At 45.5% G+C, this 22,003-nt stretch overlaps 1 protein-coding gene and 1 long non-coding RNA gene across 2 annotated transcripts in view; one reads left to right on the forward strand and one right to left on the reverse strand.

Annotated features, from left to right (window-relative positions):
- The window catches only part of LOC147025766 (uncharacterized), a 30,002-nt gene extending 17,440 nt beyond the window's left edge, over nt 1-12,562 (forward strand). The window contains exons 2-3 of the long non-coding RNA XR_015057997.1: nt 11,782-11,956; nt 12,090-12,562. This is a non-coding gene — a long non-coding RNA (uncharacterized LOC147025766). The remainder of the gene's footprint in view (nt 1-11,781; nt 11,957-12,089) is intronic.
- Nucleotides 12,563-13,406: 844 nt separating this feature from the next.
- Nucleotides 13,407-22,003, reverse strand: part of TSG101 (tumor susceptibility 101) — a 39,191-nt gene continuing 30,594 nt past the window's right edge. The window contains exons 8-10 of the mRNA XM_085880523.1: nt 20,183-20,385; nt 17,336-17,575; nt 13,407-15,174 (exon numbers count right to left, since the gene is read on the reverse strand). Of these exons, the coding sequence (XP_085736649.1) occupies nt 15,085-15,174; nt 17,336-17,575; nt 20,183-20,385 (533 nt within the window). The 3' untranslated portion in view covers nt 13,407-15,084. The remainder of the gene's footprint in view (nt 15,175-17,335; nt 17,576-20,182; nt 20,386-22,003) is intronic.

A 22,003-nucleotide genomic window follows, 5' to 3' on the forward strand; every position in this document is an offset into this window, starting at 1 on the left:
TAGGTCCACTTGCAGCAAAGAAATAGGTATTCGTGGCTCGCTGCGTCTGCAGGTGAAGACCCCAGCTCTGTGCGAATACTTAGAAGGATCTGTAGAGCCTGCAGTAACTGATCCCGAACATGAATGTAGGTGACTGGGTGTCTCCCGATGCCTGGAATTCATCCAGCTGTGTTAGGGTGTCACCGAGTTCACGCGTAACGTTCGGGTCCTCAAATTCCGATGTGTGTGCTTCCTGTGCATTTGTCAACTTTTCCAAGACCATTGGTGGAACGCGTGCTGCTTCACTCTTCTCACGTCATACAACAAATATAGAAAGCTTCATTTGCAAGAGTTAGGCCTTTCACAGCTTCATTGCACTGTTTGCCAGCAAGCATTTGGTCTGCAGTGGAAGCAGCGTGAACATCAGAGTCAACGAGGAAGTCCAACAATCCAGCATCGTCCCAACATTTACCGACACAGACAATGAGGCAGGACAATGTGTGGAACCCTCCCCATCAAACGACAACACCACCAAGTTGATCCGGCAAGGTCCATTTCACTTGCTGAGCAACAGCATGCAGGTCCTGATCCGTGGTCTGAACCGTGCACTGTTGACCTCGTGCTGCACGCATTTCCTTACACTTCAGCGTTGTCGTGTAGACTGTATAGCCACGTCGGCTGGTTTGGCATCGACAATTGGTGCATATGTAACAACTGTGTAACTGGTTTTCTTGGTGGAGAGCTTGAAGTTGAATCCAGACCAAAATGGGATTACCTGATTGGGAGTGATGATGGCTTCATTTGGCACTGGTGAGACACTACAAGGTCATAGTCCGAGGAGACACCAGGAAAGGTCTGGAACAGATTGCATGTCCATCTTGCATGAGTTCAACTTTTCAAGAACCTTCTCTCTGCGAGTTGGCCCAGCACGTATCTTTGGTTTGTCAAATGCTACACAGTACACATCGCAAAACACACTCTGACTGGCCTGAAAGAGCAAGTGACTTTGTTGTTCCATGTTTTATAGCTGATATCTTTGTTGTTGTTGGACCATACTGATATCTATATTGCCATCTCCATTGCGGATGATAGGTCCGCCATCAGCAATTGACGCAATGTAATTTGGAATATAAACACCTTCTTGCCGTGATTCTATTTCTGCTTGTGCTGCACCGGTCATGAATCGTCTCAAGTCGTCATATCTCATACAAAAGCCATGAAGGTGTAACATGTCGATCAAACTGCAGGACCCAACCAAACCCGTTGTTCAGCTGTGCAGCAAGGACCATATGTAGAGGCGTCATGACTTTCAAACAATTGAACACTATGCACTCTGCAATCGAGAGATGCCGTTTACAATTGGCCTCTGAAGTCGTACGCTCAATGCTCGTCAAGCAAATGGATCTGCACTGATCAACCAAAGTATGAATTGTTGGAGTGTCTGGGGAACAAAGGCAGCTGACCTCACTTGGTGTTGGGTAGTAATGTGTCCGTTCAATTTTGGCTATCTCAGACCTCAAAATGGCTATCTCAGCATTGTACGGCATAGCTTGTTCGGATGTGACATGCTCATTGGGCTCATCTGACAGATCACCTGTAAGGTCCAGTGACTGAGATGAATTGAGCTCCTGTTTCAGATGACTGGCAGCCTGGTTGGCATCACCCAATGTTATGGTGCTGCTCAATACTTTATATCAATGATCAATAATCAATCAATAATGATCAATAATCAATCAATTTCTAATCAATATCAATGATTTCTGTCCTGTACTCATTCGTTAAAACAGCACGTTAATACGGCATGCAGAGACCGCTGGGAGATGGCCATGGGGGTGGAGAGGGGAGGTGGAAGGAAGGCAGCATGAGGGGAAGGGAAGGGTGATAAAACGTGCCCAAACAGCAACATTTTCTTTTTAACCACCAGGTTCGAAATAAAACCGGGCGGGAGCATTTAAAACCCACGTTATCTACCTGGCAAAGACTTGCCTGCATGCATGCTCGTACATGCAGTGACCTTTGCACCCCTCCGGTCAGCTCACTCTGAATCCGATTCGTACATGCTACACTATGGGGAATCCGTTATAAAATTCTAAATGAAACATTCAGTCCTTAACAGAGGGGGAGGGGTGGGGAAGCAGGCGGAGGAGGGGTGGGAGAGAGAGGGATAGGAGTGGGAGGAGAGGGACAGGGGTGAAAGAGAGAGGGAGGGGCGGGATGGGGGTGAGAGAGGTAGAGGGGTAAGGGTTTGCTTTCATCAACCATTCTTTTTTTCCATTTTCAGTGCCAACTCACCCCTCACCCTCAAAGCAACCATCACACCCTTCTCTCTCCAAGCCTCCCTCTCACCTCTCTCAAAAACTCCCCCCTCACCTTTCTCCCTCAACTCTCCCCACTCACCCTTCTCCCAGCATTCACCCTCCTCACTCACCCTTCTCAAAGTTGCCCCCCCTCTCATCCACAAAGGTGCCTCCTTCCACTGCCCTCACACCTCCATCTCTTCACTCCACCTCCTCAAATCCTCAGCTGCCTTCTGCCCCCTCTCTTGTCCCCCCTCTCCCCCAGCACCAGAGAGCCATTTCTCCTCCTCATCCAGCCCCCTCCCTACCTATTCTGCAATCCCCGCACTCTTTCAACAACCCTCCTAAACTCCTCTCCTCGTCCCTTGTCCTACCCTCCCCCTCCCTCCCACCCCATGCACCCAAAGCCTCCTCCCCTCCCTCTTCATTGACAGTGTGGACCTCAAATATCCAGGGCTGTTGCTCAAACCTTTCAGATCTTTCCATACAAGTGTCCACTGACAAACCAGACATAATCTGCCAAACAGAAACTTTCCTCCCCCAAGACGTGTCTGACTCCCAAGTATCTCTCCCTGGTTACTCCCTCCTCGGTTTGACAGACCTGAGCCTCATCCTGGTGGAGGTGTTGCTCTCTTCATCAAAGACTCTATTCCTCACTCTCCATGCACTGCCCTCACTCCCGACACCCCCAGGAATACCTCTGGCTACGGCTTCCCCTCCACTCCCACCTCATGTTTATATGTGTACTGTACCGTCCACCAAACAGTGATGACTCCATTTACACTTCACCATCTGAAAACATGGACCAACTTCTATCCTCTCATCCAAACTCTCTCTTCCTCATATGTGGTGACTTCAATTGTCATCATGGCAGTTGGCTAGGTGTGGGTACCTCTCTCACCTGTCATGGCACTTCAGCAAAAGCTTTCTGCAACTCATTGGGACTGAATCAATCGGTCAATTTCCCAACCCGGATCTCAACCAACGGTACTCCTTCTCTTCTGGATCTGATTTTTGACAAATTTCCCTGGCAATATCTGCTGCTCTTCCTCCGCTCCAATTGGTTCTTCTGACCACGTCCTTGTCAAAGTGGACATCTCTCTGGCTATTATCAGAGAACCACCTCACCGTCGTCGAGTCTGGCATTTCACTTAAGCCGACTGGCAGGGTCTCCAAGCAGCCCTCAAAGTTATAGACTGGTCTCCTATCGCTACTTTCTCCAACATCAACTCATCCTGGGAATTCTTTCAAAGAAACTTGCTCTCCCTCATGCACAGATTTATCCCCTCTCGTGTTCAGTTGTCCTCCCCTTCCTCCCACCCTTGGTTCACTGAAGCTTGTGGCAAGGCAGTTGTCCTGAAACAACTTGCCTTTGCCTGATGGAAAGCAAACCCAACTGAGGGCAATCTCAGTTTCTTCCATAAAGCTCGGAACAAGTGTGTATCTACCCTCAGGAGAGCCAGAAAACAACATCTTTCTCAACTCAAGTCTGAACTTTCAAACCTCTCTCCCTTCTCAAAATCCTGGTGGCATTTAATCAAATCTGTTTCTGGTGTATGTTCCCCCTCCATCCCTCCCTTACCTCAAATGGCCGGACTGCTGATACCGCACGTGAAAAGGCTGAATGCCTAAACTCGGTGTTTGCATCAAAATATTGTGTCCCAAACCCATCGCTTTCTCCACCCCACCTTACCCAGTCACACCCAACTGTCCCTGGACTCTGTGTCCTTTTCTCCTGACAACGTGGAGAGTTTGCTGTCAAACCTCGACTCAGATTCTGCAACCGGTCCAGACGGCATCAGCCCACGTGTCCTAAAAACTGCTCCTCTGCTCTTGCTCACCATCTCTCTGTTCTATTCACCCTCTCATTTGCTCAAGGTCATCTGCCACCTGCTTGGAAATCAGCAAACATTGCTGTCCTGCATTAGAAAGGTGGAAAAACAGATCCCTGTAACTACAGACCAATCAGCCTTTCTAAATCATCAGCAAGAATATGGAATCCATCATCGCTTCAAACATCAAATCCATCCTCTTCTCCAATGGCTTGATTTCTGATCATCAATTTGGTTTCAGACCAGGTCACTCTACCCTGGATATGCTGCTTCTGCTCTCCCATCAATGGATGGAAGTCCTCAATGCCGGACATTAAATCCGAGCCGTATCCCTGGACATATCACGTGTTTTGACACGGTCTGGCACCCTGCCCTGCTCACCAAACTCTCTTCCCATGGTATCCAAGGCCATCTACACTCATGGCTCGCAGACTTCCTCTCCTGTCACAGTCAACGTGTGGCCCTAAATGGAGTTCTTTCATCCCCTCTTCCTGTCCAGGCTGGAGTTCCTCAAGGTAGCGTTCTGGGCCCTGTTCTTTTTCTGGTTTTCATTAAAGATCTCTCCAACTCTCTGGAAAATCCTCTTTATCTCTTTGCTGATGACTCCACCCTCTGCTGTACCATCTGTCATCCCTCAGACCGGCAAGCAGCAGCTTCTTCGCTCACTGCAGATCTGGATAAAATCACAAACTGGTCCAACACATGGAACATGTCTTTCAATCCGGACAAATCTCACACTCTCACTATGTCTCTCTAAAAGGACCATTTAGAAATCCCCCCATCCACTTTCTCAACAATCCTCTGGAAGAAGTCCTTTCTTTCAAGCTTCTGGGTCTCACTATCTGCCATGACCTTTCCTGGGAAAGTCACATTTCAAAGCTGGCCTCCAAAGCCAGTTGCCGACTGGGAATCCTCTGTCGTGCAAAGTCCTTCCTCGGCCCACCTGAGCTTCTGACCACATACAAAGCTTTCGTCCGCAGCCTGATGGAGTACTGCTCTCCCCTGTGGGCTGGTGGTCCTGCCTCCCACCTTTCTCGGCTTCACGCTGTGGAAACCAAGGCATTTCGGATCATTGGCATCTCCTGCGATGAGGCTGAGTCTTTGGGCCTCTCACTCTCTCACCGCAGGCTGGTCAGTGGTCTTTCTGTCTTCTCCCGTCTCCTCTCCAGCCTCGCCCCCCCAGCTCTCTCTGCGATTTGTCCCCACCACATTTACGCAGGGCGCTCAAGGTCCGCCAACAACCCCCTTCTGGTAAAACTACCAAAATCACGAATCACTGCTCACCTTCACTCTTTCATTCCTCTTTTTCCCCGCCTTTGGAATAAACTCCCTCACTCTATTCAATCCCATTCTTCCCTCCAGACCTTCAAAACTGCAACTCACCACCACCTCTTATCATCCCTCATCCAAATCCTCGATCTTTTCTACCCCCGATAATCCACCCAAGCCCACCTCCTTCAAATTCCCTGCTTTCCTTCCTGAAAGTCCCTGTCATGTCCATCTTGTATTCCCCACGTTCCCTGCCCCATCCCTCTCCCTTCCACAAATCTCCTAATGTCTCCGTTCCCCACTGTTTTGTCCTTCCCACTCCTGCCCCTCTTGTCTTATGCCCCCTTGCTGTGCATTGTGTGTTAGCTCTCATACGAGCCTTGACAAGGTATACCCCAAAAAAAAGAAAAAAAAAAGAAGAGAGGGGAGGAGATAATGCGTTGGGGGAAAGGGGAAGGGGAGAGGGGATGGGATTCCGGCAGATGTGACGCCCAGTTTAACCTCCATCCGAAAGATGGCACACACATTGATGAATCACCCTGCCTGTGAAACACCGGGATGACAGTTTATAGCTGGGTCTGGATTCAAACCCAGGATAGACAGCTTTGAGCGAGCGCGCGTACCTCTCGGCTATGTTTCCACAATGTGGCGATTCATTGCTTTGTAACAACTGAAGCATTTTTTTTACTCATTGTAATCATCTAATTTATTTTGCCTTCCGAACTCCGGTATCGAACTACGCTCTCGCCAATGAAGCTTGAAGAGCATGCGCCAAGTGGCTTCACCAAGTACTCCATGAAACGGTTGAAGAAACTTTTAAAAACGAAACGTTTAAATTTTTTTTATATGTATTTATCCCTGCCAAATAGGATGTCGTATAATGAAAGAATATCGAACAAAAAGGGGAAATGTGGTGTAAAATAAAATTTCACATTTTGTGCGAGCTAGCCGCCGTCCAATGCACCACAGAACAACGCGAGACCAAACGCTGGCGAGTGGCCCCTGAACTTTGTCCAAGTCGATCGATATACAGTATTCAGTGACAGTGCAAATATTGTAGCGTGCTCACTAAGTGGCTTAAACACTCAAGAAGGCACTCCAACAAAACGGTAGATCAGGAACGGCTGGTTTGGCAAGCGATTAGCGATCGCAGATCCGTCGTATTAAACACCTTCCCGAGACATCCGAAACATCAAACAATGTCTGAATTAGACAAACGAACACTTTTACCTAGCAGTTGGAAGTGCTGCTAAGTTAAATTCTGGAGCTTACATTTTGTAATTCAGCTTACTTCAAGAGATAATCGAGGTTATGACATGTGTGGAAATGAAATAAAGCCACAAACGCTGGTGTTTCCGGGTGTTTATAAGTACTGTATTGCAATGTATCGAGCAATTCATAGCTATGATGAACAGGCATTTGATGATACGAGTGAGGAAAGTGGGGGAAAAAAAATATAACTTTATCGTGAAGAAATCGTTGCGACCTGTTCCAAGTCGAAACATTGTTGAACAGCCCAAAAAACAAAAAATGGCTAATTAAGACCTCATTGAGGGACAGCAAGGTGTCCAAAGATGCGCATAATGAAGCATATAATTAAATAAGACCGTTAATTATCTTCAAAAGGAGTGTTTTAATTGACCCAAACACCCAATTTTCACTCTTAAACTTCCTTGGAGTTCCTTTCATGTGCATGCAAAGTTTCAGGCTGATAGGTTTCATGGTTCTGGAGTTATGGAGGACAAACACTGACACAATGACTTAATGACTGACTGACACACTCACATTTATTATTATCAATGGGAAAAAAGTTGCACTTCGTGGCACGCACATGCTTGTGAGAATGGACACGGTCCCATGCGGTGAAGGTAGTCTGATCGGCCCGCCGGATTAATGACCACAGACGGACCGATTGTGCCCAATTGAACAATGCGTAGATGCAGTGGCAATGGAGATGAATGCAGACAGACCGAGGGACGAAAGGACGGTTGCGTGGTTGAAGGTAAGACGGATGTGGTGAAGGAGGGATTGTCGAAATGAGATTTGGTGAAGGGGATTATATTGGTGGATTGAGAAAGGCAGAGGGGGGGACGGACCAACAGTGTGAAGGAGGGTTTGTTGAAAGGAGCAGGAGGGGGGAGGGAGTGGAAACGTACTGATGGAGTAAAGGAGGGATTGTTGAAAGGAGCGGGGTGGGGGGGCGGTGAAACGGATCGATGGGATAAAGGAGTAAAGAATGAATAGCAGCGGGTGGGGGAAATAGACCGGTGGTGGGTTAAAAGTAGCAAAGGGTTTGGAATGGACCAATGGGGTGAAGGAGTAACGATTGAAAGGATTTGGGAGGGGGGAGGTGAGTGGAAGGAATACATCACACCAGGGATATACAAACTAACCTCAATGCATGCCTCTCCCCAAACCCCAAGATGAGGGGCAGAGGTCTATCTACACATAGACTAAAGAAATAACTCATCCTCTGGTCACCTTCATGTCCATGTATGTTCTAACCCTGGGGTATGTTTCCAAAACTGTAACAATATTAATGAAAATAACTCATCGAGTGACACTTAGCAAAACCGAAAGGCACTTGGTGGAGCGCATCTCTCCGCCAGGCTGAACAGTTCCCGTTTTGAATTCCACCGATTTGTTTTCCAAAAAAATTATTTTCGATTGTTTGAAAACTGTGGCCAAAAATCGTGTGACAGACAAACAAAGAAAAGCAGACACTATTAACAGATCAATATTCAGGGTGTTCCATAAAGACCTGGCCAACTTGGGTTGTGAATATATTTAGTATCACAAATGATACAGCGATACCCTTTGCTTTATTTGATAAAGAAACTCAAAAATTTTTCTCCATTTTTAGGTCTGGTGGTTTAATGTTAAAGCAAATGGCGACTCCACAGGAGGAATCTCGTGCGTCGAATGGTTCATCGAGACGAGATCCGCAAGTTCAGCGTAATTTCCGTACAAGGTATGAAAGGAATTCGCCATCGCGGACGAGTACCAGAGAGTGGTACAAGAGGTTTAAGGAGACTGGAAGTTGCTAGAAAGAGAAAAGTACTGGTCGACCAAGCACAAGGGCAGCAGACATTGAACGAGTGTGTGAATCATTTCAACGAAGTCCCAGAAAATCAATTTGGTGCACATCCAGAGAACTAGAACCACCAACCAACACTGTTCACAGGATTTTTCATAAAATACTGAAGCTTTATATCTATAAGGTGAAGATTCTGCAGGAACTCGAACCAAGTGATGGACCCAAACACAAGGCGTTTGCCCTGGAAATGCTCAGTCGCATCGAGGATGACGAAGATTACCTGAAAAAGTTCATGTTCACAGACGAAGCTTGCTTTCATGTATCGGGGAAGGTGAACCGGCACAATGTGAGGATCTGGGACTCTGAATACCTCCACGTGGTCATAGAACACATACGTGACAGACCAAATGTCAATGTGTGGTGTGGCCTTCTCCATGACTACTTGGTGGGTCCGTTTTTCTTTGCGGAGGATACAGCAACCTCAACAATTTATATAAACATGTTTGAAGGATTCGCCTTCCCACACATTGAAGACCTCCAACCTGATATCATTTTTCAACAGGATGGCGCTCCACCCCATTGGGCTTCAGTCGTTCGAGCCTTCCTGAATGAAAAATTTCCGGGTCGCTGGATTGGCTGAGACGGATTAACCACCAGGCCCCCACGATCACCAGACATAACCCCCTTGATTTTTTTGTGTGGGTTTCTCAAACATGTTGTCTGCAATACCAAGGTGGCAAACCTGCAGGATCTTCGTTCTCGGATCCCAGGTGCATGCGCACTGGTGGACGCAAAATGGCAAGACCTCGTGCACCGACTTGATATCCTGCGCTCGACAAATGGAGCTCATATTGAAGTGTATTGATGGTGTGCACAAAACTTTATGAGTTTCTGTGTCATCTATAATAATAAAAGGGTGTGTGTGTGTGTGTGTGTGTGTGTGTGTGTGTGTGTGTGTGTGTGTGTGTGTGTGTGTGTGTGTGTGTGTGTGTGTGTGTGTGTGTGTGTGCGCGCGTGCGTCCATCTCTGGTTGGTATCTGCATAAGTGACTTTCAGAATGTGGAATGGAGTCCTCCCGGGGTGGGCTCAAAGTATCCACCTTCATGTCAGTAAGGGGGTCACGATTCATGGACCAAGCTGTGATGTTTTCTGTTTTCAAAGTTTTGTCCCGAGGGCTCTCTTCAGGATCGTCACTGAGCCCCGGACAGCTTCCAAATGTAGTTCCTTTGAAATAATATTCTCAGGGATGGTTTTTAGCTCACCTGTAAAGTAGTTCCAAGGAGCTTATAGGATGGCGCGTCGTCCGTCCGTCCACAAATACTTGCAACTTCTTCTCAGAAACAACACATACGATTTCGATGAAACTTGACCACAACCTTCATCACCTGTGATGGCATTAAAAAAAGAGAAAAAAAACAGGGTCTGAAGCTTCACGACAACCTTCATCACCCATGACGTACCAAAGTTTGTTCATGACATCAGAAAAATCTGGCTCTTAGGTGATTTAAAGTGGGTTTCCCCCCAAAATATGTATTTTATTTCTTCTCCAAAACTACACGTACAATTCCGATGAATCTTGACCACCATCTTCATCACCCATGGTGTACTAAAGTTTGCTCATGCCATTAAAAAAAAAAATTGGGGTCGAGGAGGGTGTATGGGGAGAGGGGATTTGCCCCCCAAAATATTTATTTGCTTTCTTTTCTGAAACCACACACACAATTTTAATGAAACCTGACCACAACCTTTATCACCCGTGATGTACCAAGGTTTGCTCATGGCATTAAAAAAAACATCCATAGGTATTTACTTTCTTTCCATTATATATTCGTGGGTCATCCACGCCTACCAGTGGTTGCCTGGTTATCTCACCCAGCCACAACCAGATGAGCACCCATGGTACTGCCCCTATGTTTAATATCTCTGTGAGGTTCTTTGTCATCAATCCTGTCGGTCCAGCTTTCACTGGGACAACTTTGGCATTCTTCAGCTTCCAAGATCTCCTCACTTCATTCTAGAGCTCTTGGTGTTTGGTCATTTTCTTGATTTCGACATCGTTTAGTCCAAAATCACTGTTATTAACACCTTAATCAGCAATGTCTTCTTTTTTTGTACCTAAGTATGATATCTGATCGCAACGCTATTTTTTCCATGTTCTCGCTCGATGGGATCATAAGGTCATACGTGAGCGGTAGGTATTTCCATGTTTACCATGAATACTTTTGGTTCACGTTCCCACAAATTTTCTGGAACTGGGACATCAAAGTTTTTACGGATGTGCCAGCAGATTACTTTACAAACTCTGTTGTGTCGTTGTGTGTACAGCTGTTCTGACATGAGTTTGTTTTTGTGTGTGTGTGTGTTCAATCATTAAGCATAACATATCATTGTCTTCACTAACCCCATCTCCACCCCTCACCTTTCTCTCTTCTTCTTTTTTTCATTCTCATTCTCTCTCACGTCCCTCCGTCCCTCTCTCTCATCCCTCCCTCCAACGGTATAGCAACGTTTGGTGAGGCATAGCTCTCCCCACCTCCAACTTTCCTCTTCTCTAAACCCCACTCCTTAATACCCCGTCAATGAAGCGATGGGTTGTATTTGCTCGTATAAACTAAATGGTATCATTGTATCCTTTATGGTTATAAATATATTAACAACCAAAGTTGTTCTGGTCTTTTTTGGAACACCCTGTACTTTGCAATTTTTTTTTTTTTAAAATAAAAGACAAAATGAGTCAGCTCCAACTTCATTAACTTGTGTGTTAATCAAGCATCATTCGTTCGAGGTTGATACCAGACATACATGTGCAAACTTGTTTTCCTTATTCTTCCAGCGATCAACGATTCAGTTTTTGTTTGCATGAGTTCACCGAGTCAGTGCACATAACCCCTGCGGGAAGATTGAGTGTACCATGTGATGAATATCCTTTTGCTGAAGCATTTGTTGTCGCTGCTTACTTGTCTTACATCTCATGGAAGGAGTTTCAGGTCATGTCATTTTGTGGGATGCTGAATCAAGTTAGTTTGGTCCTTTTCTGTATCGTCCCCTCTTCCCCCTTCATCTTGCTTGTACAGTTTGTGATTCTGCTTGTTTCACCCCCCCCCCCCCCAGCCCCCATGTGTACTTCTCCCCTGCCCCCTTGATCTCTCTCACTTAGACTCTGCTGTTGGCGTTTCCACCTTTCCATTCTGATCTAGGTCTTCCTCGAGACTCAATGTCCTGGACACCACGGAGTTTAAAAAATCATTTGTTTCATAGTCATCGATATTAAGTTTTTGTAGACTTTGATGATAATAATCAGCTCGCTCTCACTCTATAATATATGTCCGTGCTGTCTCTCTCTCTCTCTCCCCCCTCCCTTTATAAGGCGTGAGGTCAAATAGTACCAAGCTGCTGCACTTGACCACAATACTCCTCCACTTCACTCTTCTTCAATCTGGAATTCTCGGATGACAACATCTGAAGATTTTTTTCGGCAAAACTTCCTTGAATACGACGTCCGGTCTTTGGTCTCCCACTTACAAAGCTCTGCACTTTAGTTTGTGAGTGCATTATCAGCGTTTGTGTACACTAAAACCAGTTGCTCTCCATCAATGTTTCCTCCTGCGGTGCACTCTTTCTCTGTCAATATCGGTTGCTTTTGATCAGGTCCTTTATTATGTACAATGTTCTCAGGTGCAGGTGCTGGATGGACTATCTACAGCATGGTTGGAGCCTCCTCTTTTACGCCGAGGGGGAACAAAAAGTTCCTTCGTCTTCTGCCAATGGGACTATTTCCCCCTCTTGATCGCCAAACTTGTTTCACCTTCTCCTTTCCATCTCAACTCCTGCTGTTGATCATAGTTCTTCTTCCTTTTCTCTTTAGTTAAATATGGGTTGATGAAGTAGCCCCGCTCCCTGGTTTGCTTGATTGTTTGTAATGCTCAGCATTAGTCCTCATCCAGTAAAGATGGGGACATCATCCAGGGTAATTTTATCGGTGAGATCGTTCACTTTGTCCTCATCATATCCGTTTGCTTTGTGTGATGGTGAGTTGTTTTCTTGACCTTCACGAAGGTTAAATATAATTATATTCATTTGACATGTCTCCACTTCTCTGTGCTCTCGGAGCTTTTTATCCATCTTTGAAATTGTCTTTTCCTCCAATCGTTGCAGATGAGAGATTATTTCCATTAACTTATTTGTGGCTCTTCCCTGCTTTTCCAGCACCGAGTGTAAGCTGCTTTGTTTGTTCAGTTCCTTCTCAAATTCCACATTTCGTTGGTCTCTTAGACCTTTGTTCTTTGTGACTATCTCAGTCTCAAACTGTCCCTGCTAATTCTCAAGGTCATATATCTCAGCAAGTGGGCTGTAGTTTTATCACATGTAGGGCCAGGCCAGTGAAAGTTACTCTCCTTGTTAATCTCAGTCATCATATCATGAAGCCACTCGTTCACATCACCAGGTGTTTGTCACCCAGCTATTTCTCATGTGGAGTGATCGGAAGGACGATAAGGCAGTGGACTCGTCTGTCACGAACGGTCCAGTCGTTAGTAAACAACAACAAAAATCCCACGTCTCACACACAAACACGAGACAGAGTTATCGACGCCCCCACCCTTATTCGTAATAAGTTACTAATAAGGCATCAAAGGTATTTAATAAATTCTAAAACATAAAGGGATTGAGTTTTGGTTTAGAATTGTCAGATTTGGTTCTAATTCCACAAACACACTGCGTTGATTTGTACATTGTCCAATATCCTTGTGCCGTTTTCATGAAATAAGTGTTTAAAGAACATTCCTCATTATGAGTTATCCCAATCCGTGTTGTACAGGGACAAGTACGATCTGCCGAAGAGGACAGAGCGACCAAAGCAGCCTGTTGGCTGTGTTTTGCCATTGGATTCTCAGTAGGGGGGGGTTGTTGAATTGAACCTGCGATCACCAACTTACAATGTAGAAGCTCAACTGGCTTGGCCGACGCAGAACGAACTCAAACAACATTTCCAAGTTTAATAAATAATCAGTTTATTGTATGTACTGTTGTTCAAATCAACGAAATGAACTTTAACAAAACAGAAGCATTCTCAACAGTCCAAGTGCTCTTCCTCTTCCGTTCAATAACTTTTTCAGCCCTGATAACCAATCAACGAAGCTCAGAAAACACTACCCCCCCACCCATTTATTTATTTTTTAATTCTTCCACCAAACCCACAAAACATTCTCTTCTTCACTCCAACTCATCCCCTGCCTCCTCCTCTTCCACCTCCTAAACATTACGATACATCAAAGCTCATCCCGATTATATCAAAGCTGCGGCTTTGATGCAGTAAACCCTTTCATTTTAACAAATGCAGAAGTCGCATCAGGGAGGGCCGTCGACATAGTAACGATGACTCGACATCATAAAGGAAACGATACACAAAGTGCAGTACATAAACACAAGTTACCAAACCCTGTCCAACTGCCTTCCACCATGTTGTTCAAACAAAAACAACATTTAACAGGCATCAAGAACATAATATATGTCTGAATGAAGTCAACAAAGGCATATTTAACCTTACAAGGAACCCTCCACATATCATGTACGCAATCGTCGTGGGAATTTTGACACATCACCCCCTCCTCTAAATACACAGAGCAATAGTCGTAATCCATTACCTGACCCCCCCCTCCTTCCCACAAAACAATAAAACAAAACACGCAGTAGCGCTCGGTATCCTGATTTGACCTCTGCTAACCTTGAGAGTCCACGCATACGTAATGTGATTACAAAAGCAAAACCAGTTTAACTCGCCCTCTCAAATTAAAAAAAAAATCACAAAGAACAAGCCTCCGAGCCAAGCGAAGCAACATAAAACGGATGAAAAAGCAGAATAATGAAGAGGAATGGTGTGGCACCCCGGTGAAAAGGCCAACACCAAGTGATACATAAAATCATTGTTGCATATGTTCCTTGCATTATGTGCCTCACATTATGTGCCTCGCATTGACCTTTTCATTAGGCCACGCACACGCTTGGTGTATAAAAGGCAAAAGTCTTACAGAAAGGCCTCCAGAGGGCTGCTAAGCAAGGACATCACCAATTCAGGTGATGGAACCACTTTAAAACCAGGGGGGGGAGGCAATGGGACTGCCAAGACCAAAAAGAGCTCGATCTTTTCATCTCAATTTCATAACCACCATTACTCATCCAGTTTCATCATCCTTTGGTCAGGTGGTTAATATCTGTTAATCGGTCTGGCCTGTAAATATCTCTCTTCTTTATTTTATTTTTACAGTTGGTGCAAAATGCATTCTTGATCTGCGTTTGGTATACAAAAAAAAAACGTCTTGGCTCAAAGAAATTCATCAAATGAAAAAACAACCTGAAATACGAAAACATCTCTAACCATGCCACGTAAGCATCATCACATCAGCCGAGCTAACCCTAACCTTCACCTCACAAGTACGCATGGTCTCAAACCACCCAACACGTTGTTTTACGGACCATCTTGCAGAGATTTTGCCAAGCTTACAATGAAAGAACTATCAAAATATGAGAAATTGAAGAACGCAATCAAAGCAAGACCAAACTATTGCACGGTTCATAACATAGTGGAGACTATGTGGCCTGCCACATGGCACAAAGCAACCGTGACACGACGACGAAAAGGTGTACGAGTGATGGCGGGACCACCAACATCTCATCAGTATTGCTCCACGAGGCCTGCCACCTTACGAGCCTTCTGCATGAGAGCACGCAGCTGGAACTGCTTACGGGAGAGGAGGCGGACGTGCTGCAAAAAAACAAAAACAAAAACAAGAAACGGCAAGACATTAGCCAAATTCCACACGGGTTTCAGAAATGCGGAGGTTGTCGACGCCCTTCGTACACAGCCACAAAGCTTTGCCAAAGCTCCTTCTGTCATGGCACAGACTCAATCGGACCGAGGTGACCTTTGACCAGTGGGGTGTTGCAAACATCACAACACCAAAGGTGACTGGAGCGAACTTCAGCGACACTTGTCGACGCAACCGAGTCGAAACGATGACAATAACTGGGTCACAACGTTTAGTAAAGCAAACACGTGCATCCATCAAAAAGTACCAAACCAAAATTGGTTGCTTGTGGCAAGGCAAAAAAAAAAAAACAATGGTACATTGAAAGGCATCAAAGGACATCCACACCACAGACTGAACTGACAACGATGACAGCCCTGTATTGTTGGGCACAAGTTGACATGGTGGAAAGCGAGGAGGGGGTGAGAGGGAGAATCAACACGGGTTTATTTTAAAATTCTGGCCTGTTTCTCATTAAAGTAAAGGATGTCAGATTTGTTATCGAAATAGGCACATTCGATTAAAAACAACAAATGATTTTTGACAAAGAGCGAACAAAGAATGAAATTTACAAAACTATGAAAAAAAAAACTTTTACCTTGAGAAATACGGACTACCCGCAGCCGACAAAGGCCTTTGTTCACAGCTCAATGGAGTACTGCTACCCCCTGTGGGCTGGCAGCCAAGAATCCTGTTGAGACTCTCCTGAAATCGGTGGAATCCAAAGCTCTAAATATGATTGGAATCTCTCAAGATGTGGCCAAAGCACAAGGCTTGTTGCTTTCACATCGCAGAAGCGTCTGTGGCCTCCTTTGCAATCACCCCCCCCCCCCGAGCTCTGTCTGCTTGCGCAGTCAGTCCCCTGACCCTCCCAGGCAAATGCCAAGACGCATACGTTCACCTGATTAAAATTCAAAAAGTCCGGGCCCCACAGCACATCTAATCTCTTTTGTTCCTCTCTTCACCAGTTTGTGAAACTGCGCGCCTGGGGCTCTTCAATCAAACTCTTTCCTGCAAGGCTTAAACAAAGCGGTGCCCCACAATTTCATGTCACCCCTCTCCCGACTTGCGATCTTGCCGACCTCCGTAAACCTGACCTCACCCAACGCTCGTACATGCAGGTAAGCAGCGTTTCTTCACCTTCTCGACATTCCCCCCACCCCCGTTCATTCATTCCCTTGTATATTGTGTTGAACTGCTGCCACACTGTCAGTTCATACCCTCAACCACCTTGCTCTTCCATGAGCCTTGGCATTGCAAAGAAAAACAAAACTGATATCAATTGCAAATCAACAATGAAGGTAAAATAAATAAATAAATAAATAAAGACATAAATAAATAAATGAGAGAATCCAAGTTGCATTGTATGAAAAACAATTATTCTTTAACGGACAATTATTCCCACTTTCTTGTGGGGTTGGTCAGGGGAAGTTTTGGCCCAAGTCTATCACGAACCGGCTGGCCAGGCTTGACGTTTGACGAAGGTCAAGTCTGGAATTTGGAAAAATAATTTTGAATAATTTCCGACAGGACATACACCCCTCAATTTGGTTATATTTGGTAAAGAGAATGACAGTGGGTATCAACATCTTTACCAATCTGCATCAAAACACACTTGCAGTTGGAAAAGAAATAAATACTGTTTTTTTTTGCACAAATAGAACACCTACACTATTTCCAATCACGGACAAAGTCCCTATGGCTGGGTCAATTCCCCCGGAAATCATGGCTGGGTCAATTCCCCCGGAAATCATGGCTGGGTCAATTCCTCCGGAAATCATGGCCGGGTCAATTCCTCCGGGAATCGCGGCCGGGTCAATTTCCACGGGAATCGATAGCCGGGTCAGTCCCACCAGAATTACGGACGGGTTAATTCGCACACCATTACAGACCAGTTAATTCGCACACCGTTACAGATGGGTTCATTCCCCAAAGAATTATGGATTTTTAATCTTCTCTTGAATTATGGACAGGATGAACCCAAACTACCACTTTCAACAATCATCCCAAAAAGTCAATGGTTATTAACCCCCAATCCTCTTTCTCAAAGTAGTGCTCCATTTTACAAACACGTTGATCGAGTGAGCAGACACCCGACCATCGTCCTAAATGGTGTACCTTGAGGAATGCGTCGAGGTCGATGACTCCCCGCCTCAGTGCCTCTCCCAGGTAGAATATGGTGTCCTCCGTGGCATTCTCCTCAGCGTACAGGACAAGGATTTGGCGGTAAAGTGGCGTGGTCGTCACCACCGCTTCATCTATATCATCATTTGTCGTCTGTTCCTCTATGCGCTTTAGCGTGTCCGTGAGCTCCTTGTCCTTTCTTTGCAGGAGCTCAATGTTGTGGTCAACTTCCTCCTGTGTGAAGAACATCGTTCCACAAGACTCTCCTCAAGCCTGTTGAACCTGCATATTCCTACGATCTCAGAGATCTGTTTAACCATCATGTCTATTCAGGTAAATATTCATTAATCCTGGTAAGCAGCATCATACGGTCTCGGCGTTCTTTTGTTTCAGTCTCACATCAGTTGTACACTGGAATGTCTAGCAAGTCGAGGTTGTCAACAACAACAACAAAAAAAAAATCAGACATCGTAATCATTGGACACAACAAAGACGCACATAATAATGTCCGATTATAATGAAACAGACTGCTTAAAACATTAAAGAGCATGTTATTAATCCTCTCAGATTGGGGGTTTCTTTTGATATTTTTGAAAGGTGATATACAAGGGCTAATTCCCAGAATGATGAATATCAAAAAGAGAGAAATAAAACAAAACTCGACATCATTCGATGTCGTGACGTCGACCGATATTGCCCACGCCCACATCAAGTCTTTGCTGACTCGAACTTTAACCTAAAACCTCAAGAACATTTGAGCTCACCATCTAAACTGAACATATTGTTGCGCCCAGGTACCCGTTAAAACAGGATTCCCCAGAGCCGGGACCTTTCGTCCCAAGGGACGGTCCAAACGGTCTTTTATGGCACCGTGTTCAATAATTACTTCGCTCTACTTTACCGCTCCCCATGGTCACCCAAATGAGCCAAAAACACATGGAGAGAGCAGATGACTGAAACACGTTTTCTTACTTTTTAAAGGATATATTTGAAAAGCAATGTACAGGGAAGAGGGTCGACAGGATGCTATCATAAACGGAACAAACCAAGCGAGTCAAAAGACACAAAGAGGAGAATGGGGATATGCAAACTTGTGTACAAGAAGAAGAGATAAAGTGCAAAACCTAACCCACTGGGTGTCAGAAATCACACTCGTACAACCACATGGTATTCATAGAATACTTACCCCGCACAGTCTTGAGAAGGACTTGGTGCGAGCCAACTCTTCTGGTGGCAAATTTGTATTTGCATTTGTCTATACTTCTGGGGTATGTGTTCAAATTATACTGACAAAAGTCTGCTTTGGAGTACATTCTCAAGCCTTTACGAAGTAGCTGTCATTCTCGTTTGAGTGTTTTCATAATTACCAAGGCTGAAAGTCGCCAGAATAGATCGCTAAAGTAGAAATAGGGAGATCGTTAAAACACCAAACTGACTGTACTTCTTCTTCTTGGCTTTTGGCACCAGCTGAGCACAATCATGGCTGAAACGATTACAATGATGCCAATTTCGAATGGTTTTCAATGTACGCTCAATATACGCAATATCAAATGGTCATGTAATATGTGGTAAAGTTTTAAATTTCCTCCTTTGATTGGTTTTCGATGTACACCCTCAACAAAATGCAGACACGTACCTCCGTACATGACCTATTGCTTAACTCCGCTTTTCGCTTCGGGAGCGTGGCCTAACAAGACAATAATGCAGGTGGGACTTCCCTTTGTTTCTGCGATGCTCAGGGTCGACGCAGGACTCAATGAGGCCCGCTTCAGTAGCCAGGTGCAAGACAAGGTCAAACAGCCCCGAGCAGGGCCAGCAATGATTAGTGCTTCAACCAGGCCACATGGTCCTCTTTGTCCTTTTCCCCAACAAGGCCTTCTGGTCAGGACTACTTCTTCTTCCACAAAGTGCTTCTTTGCACTCCAAGCACGTGGAGCTCTCCTGTCTCAGTTCCTTCTTCCCCTCTCAACAAGGCAGGGCGATACCAGCTTGGTTCTGCCTGCTGCAGTCCTTCCTTCTCTAAATTATCAGCCCGCTTTAGTAACCAGGTGTCAAGCTGCCTGCATCGGACCTTTGTCCCAAAACTTCTATTTCGGTCTATCCCAAAGCTTCTGCAAGATCACAAGAACGTCTCCCTCATGAGCTCTTCCGTGGACCACTTTCTCGACCTTCATCACGAGCCTCCCTTGGTTCTCTCTCGTGGACGACATTCTCTTCTTTTTCCTGGGCGGAGTGCTCCTCTGGGGTATCGCCCACAGGGGCGGCCCCAATAACAAATAAATGTACATTGCCACTTCCGGCTCCACAGCACACTGTGCCGCCATGGCGGGCACAGACTGGCCAGAGATCATAATCAGCCGAATTGCACATCTGTGGCACGTGTGCCTCTGCGATGAGAAGTCCTCACCTAGCCCCACCGACAAACAAGAGGTATTTACACATACATAATTAATCTGTCTACCCTGTCTATAAATTACATATGCTGCCTCCTCCGTCACATGGAACAAACTGCTTACTCTGATAGATCCCTGTTACATGGCAATCTAACGTACACGAAACACACTGACCATACGACGCATACCACAGTCTAGCTATGGATGGAAACAGAAAGGTTACCAAACAGGACCTCTGACCTTTTGAACCCTTCATCTAATCAGTTTATATTTTCATCATTATACATACTTGTACCAAGTTTCACTTAGATCCCTTCAACATTCTTAGGTTATAGCAGCAACGAAAAACCTATCACGGCCGCACGGACGGACAGACAACCCAAAAACGTAATGCCTCTGGTGACTTCATCAGCGGAGGCATTAAACCCCCCCCCCCCCACAAACTTACGATTTCCTTGTCAAGATTTTCGACCATGTTTGTGAGCTTCTGTCGACCTTTGTACAGATCATCTTCGGTTCGTTTTAGCGCCTCCAGCTCGGCCTGTCCACGGCTCATCTCCTCACCGAAGCGCCGTCGCAGCTTGTCCGTGATGGCAGACTCCAGCGAGATGCGAATATGGTCTTCGGTGATTGTACCGTCTTGCCGTGGAACTAAGAGCAAGCCCATATATCAACAATTGCACACAATCAACGTTGACATTTGCAATGCTGATGTGTATCTGTCTGCATTTTCCCCCCACAAGACTGTGTAATGGAAAAAAAAACATTATTTATCAGTAATGTCTCAAACCAAAATATATAGAGATATAGGGGGTCCCCGCTATTTGTCGTTTTGCATATCCGTCTTCAATTTATTAGGGAAATTAAATCGCTATCCCTCAAATAGCTTTGCACTTACGTCATTTTCTGACTAAAACAAAGGGGATCCATGTTACCTCCACAAAGTACAAGAACGGTATCTCGCTGGATATCAAATAAGTGAAAGTGAACATAAATAAGAAGAGTGAACGACCCGCAGATTAATCGGTCGATATCTTGGTTTGCCACCGCCGACTGTTCGAACTATTTAAAGAACGCCCATGAGGGCCACAGAGACGGCACGGCTTGATGTGTGGTGCACATGACATGCCGTTCGGGCAACGCGGCCCGTGCTGCAGGCATGGCCGAAGTGGGTGTAGCGACCGCGGGAGCTCTTTGTGATGTCCTGAGGTCCCATATGGACACTGCAGGAGTTCACGGCACAAGTGTGTGTGCCAATACAAATGCTGGAGACTCGGTCCGTGAGGGAAACCACGTGGTCCAGTGGGAAGGATAATTTAGAGGACGAAGGACTCATACAGACAGCTTGACAGACGATTTGAGATTTTCAAGGTCTAAGACAGCCAAATTATCATTATAAAATAATTAAAAGTTGTGGTAAGGAAGATAAAAAGGTGTTTGGGTTTTAATGTATGTTTCATGTCTTTTTTGATTGCTTGGCTTGTTGAGTGGCATTGTACAAGATGTAAACAAAGTGTTGGCATGCATCCTCTTGTTACATTTTTTTTTCTTTCTTGCAAATACAATCCATCACTTTGCTGACTGGGGTGGAGAAAGAGAGAGGGACAGAGAGGGGAGGCAAAGAGGATGGAGGGAAGGGAGGAGCAGGGAGAGGAGGGAGGGAAGGGAGGAGCAGGGAGAGGAGGGAGGGCAAGCGAGGAGTGGGTGAAGAAGAGGAAGCTGGAAGGGGAGAAGAGCGAGGGAGGAAGGGGGGGGAGAGCATTGCCTCACAAAATGTTACTAAACACTGCAAGAGGGAGGGGTGTGAGAGTGAGAGTGAGAGAGTGAGACAGCGAGAGCGACAGAGGTGTGGGAGGAGAGTGCTGCATTTTATTCGGAGGGGGAGCAGGAGGGAACAGACAGAGAGAATGGGGGGGAAGGAGGAAAAAAATAAGAAAAAAAAGAAAGAGAGAGAGAGGTGAGCGGTGGAGGTGGCATTGGCAAAGAGAGTGATATGTTATGCTTAATGACCGAACACAAATATAAAAAACAAAAATCTCAAGTCAGAACAGCTGTACACAAAATGACACAACAGAATCTGTAATGTTAACCACTGGCACATCTGCAAAAAGTTTGATATCTCAGTTCCAGAAAATTTGTGGGAACATTAACCAAAAGAATTGACTGAAAATATGGAAGTACCGCCCACGTACGACCAAATGATCCCATCGAGCGTGAACATCGAAAGCAAAGCATTGCGACCAGATATCATACTTAGGTACAAAAAAAG

Source organism: Eptatretus burgeri, chromosome 5 (assembly GCF_056783735.1).
Source record: "Eptatretus burgeri isolate ZD-2024b chromosome 5, Ebu_testis_v1, whole genome shotgun sequence".
NCBI lineage: Eukaryota > Metazoa > Chordata > Myxini > Myxiniformes > Myxinidae > Eptatretus > Eptatretus burgeri.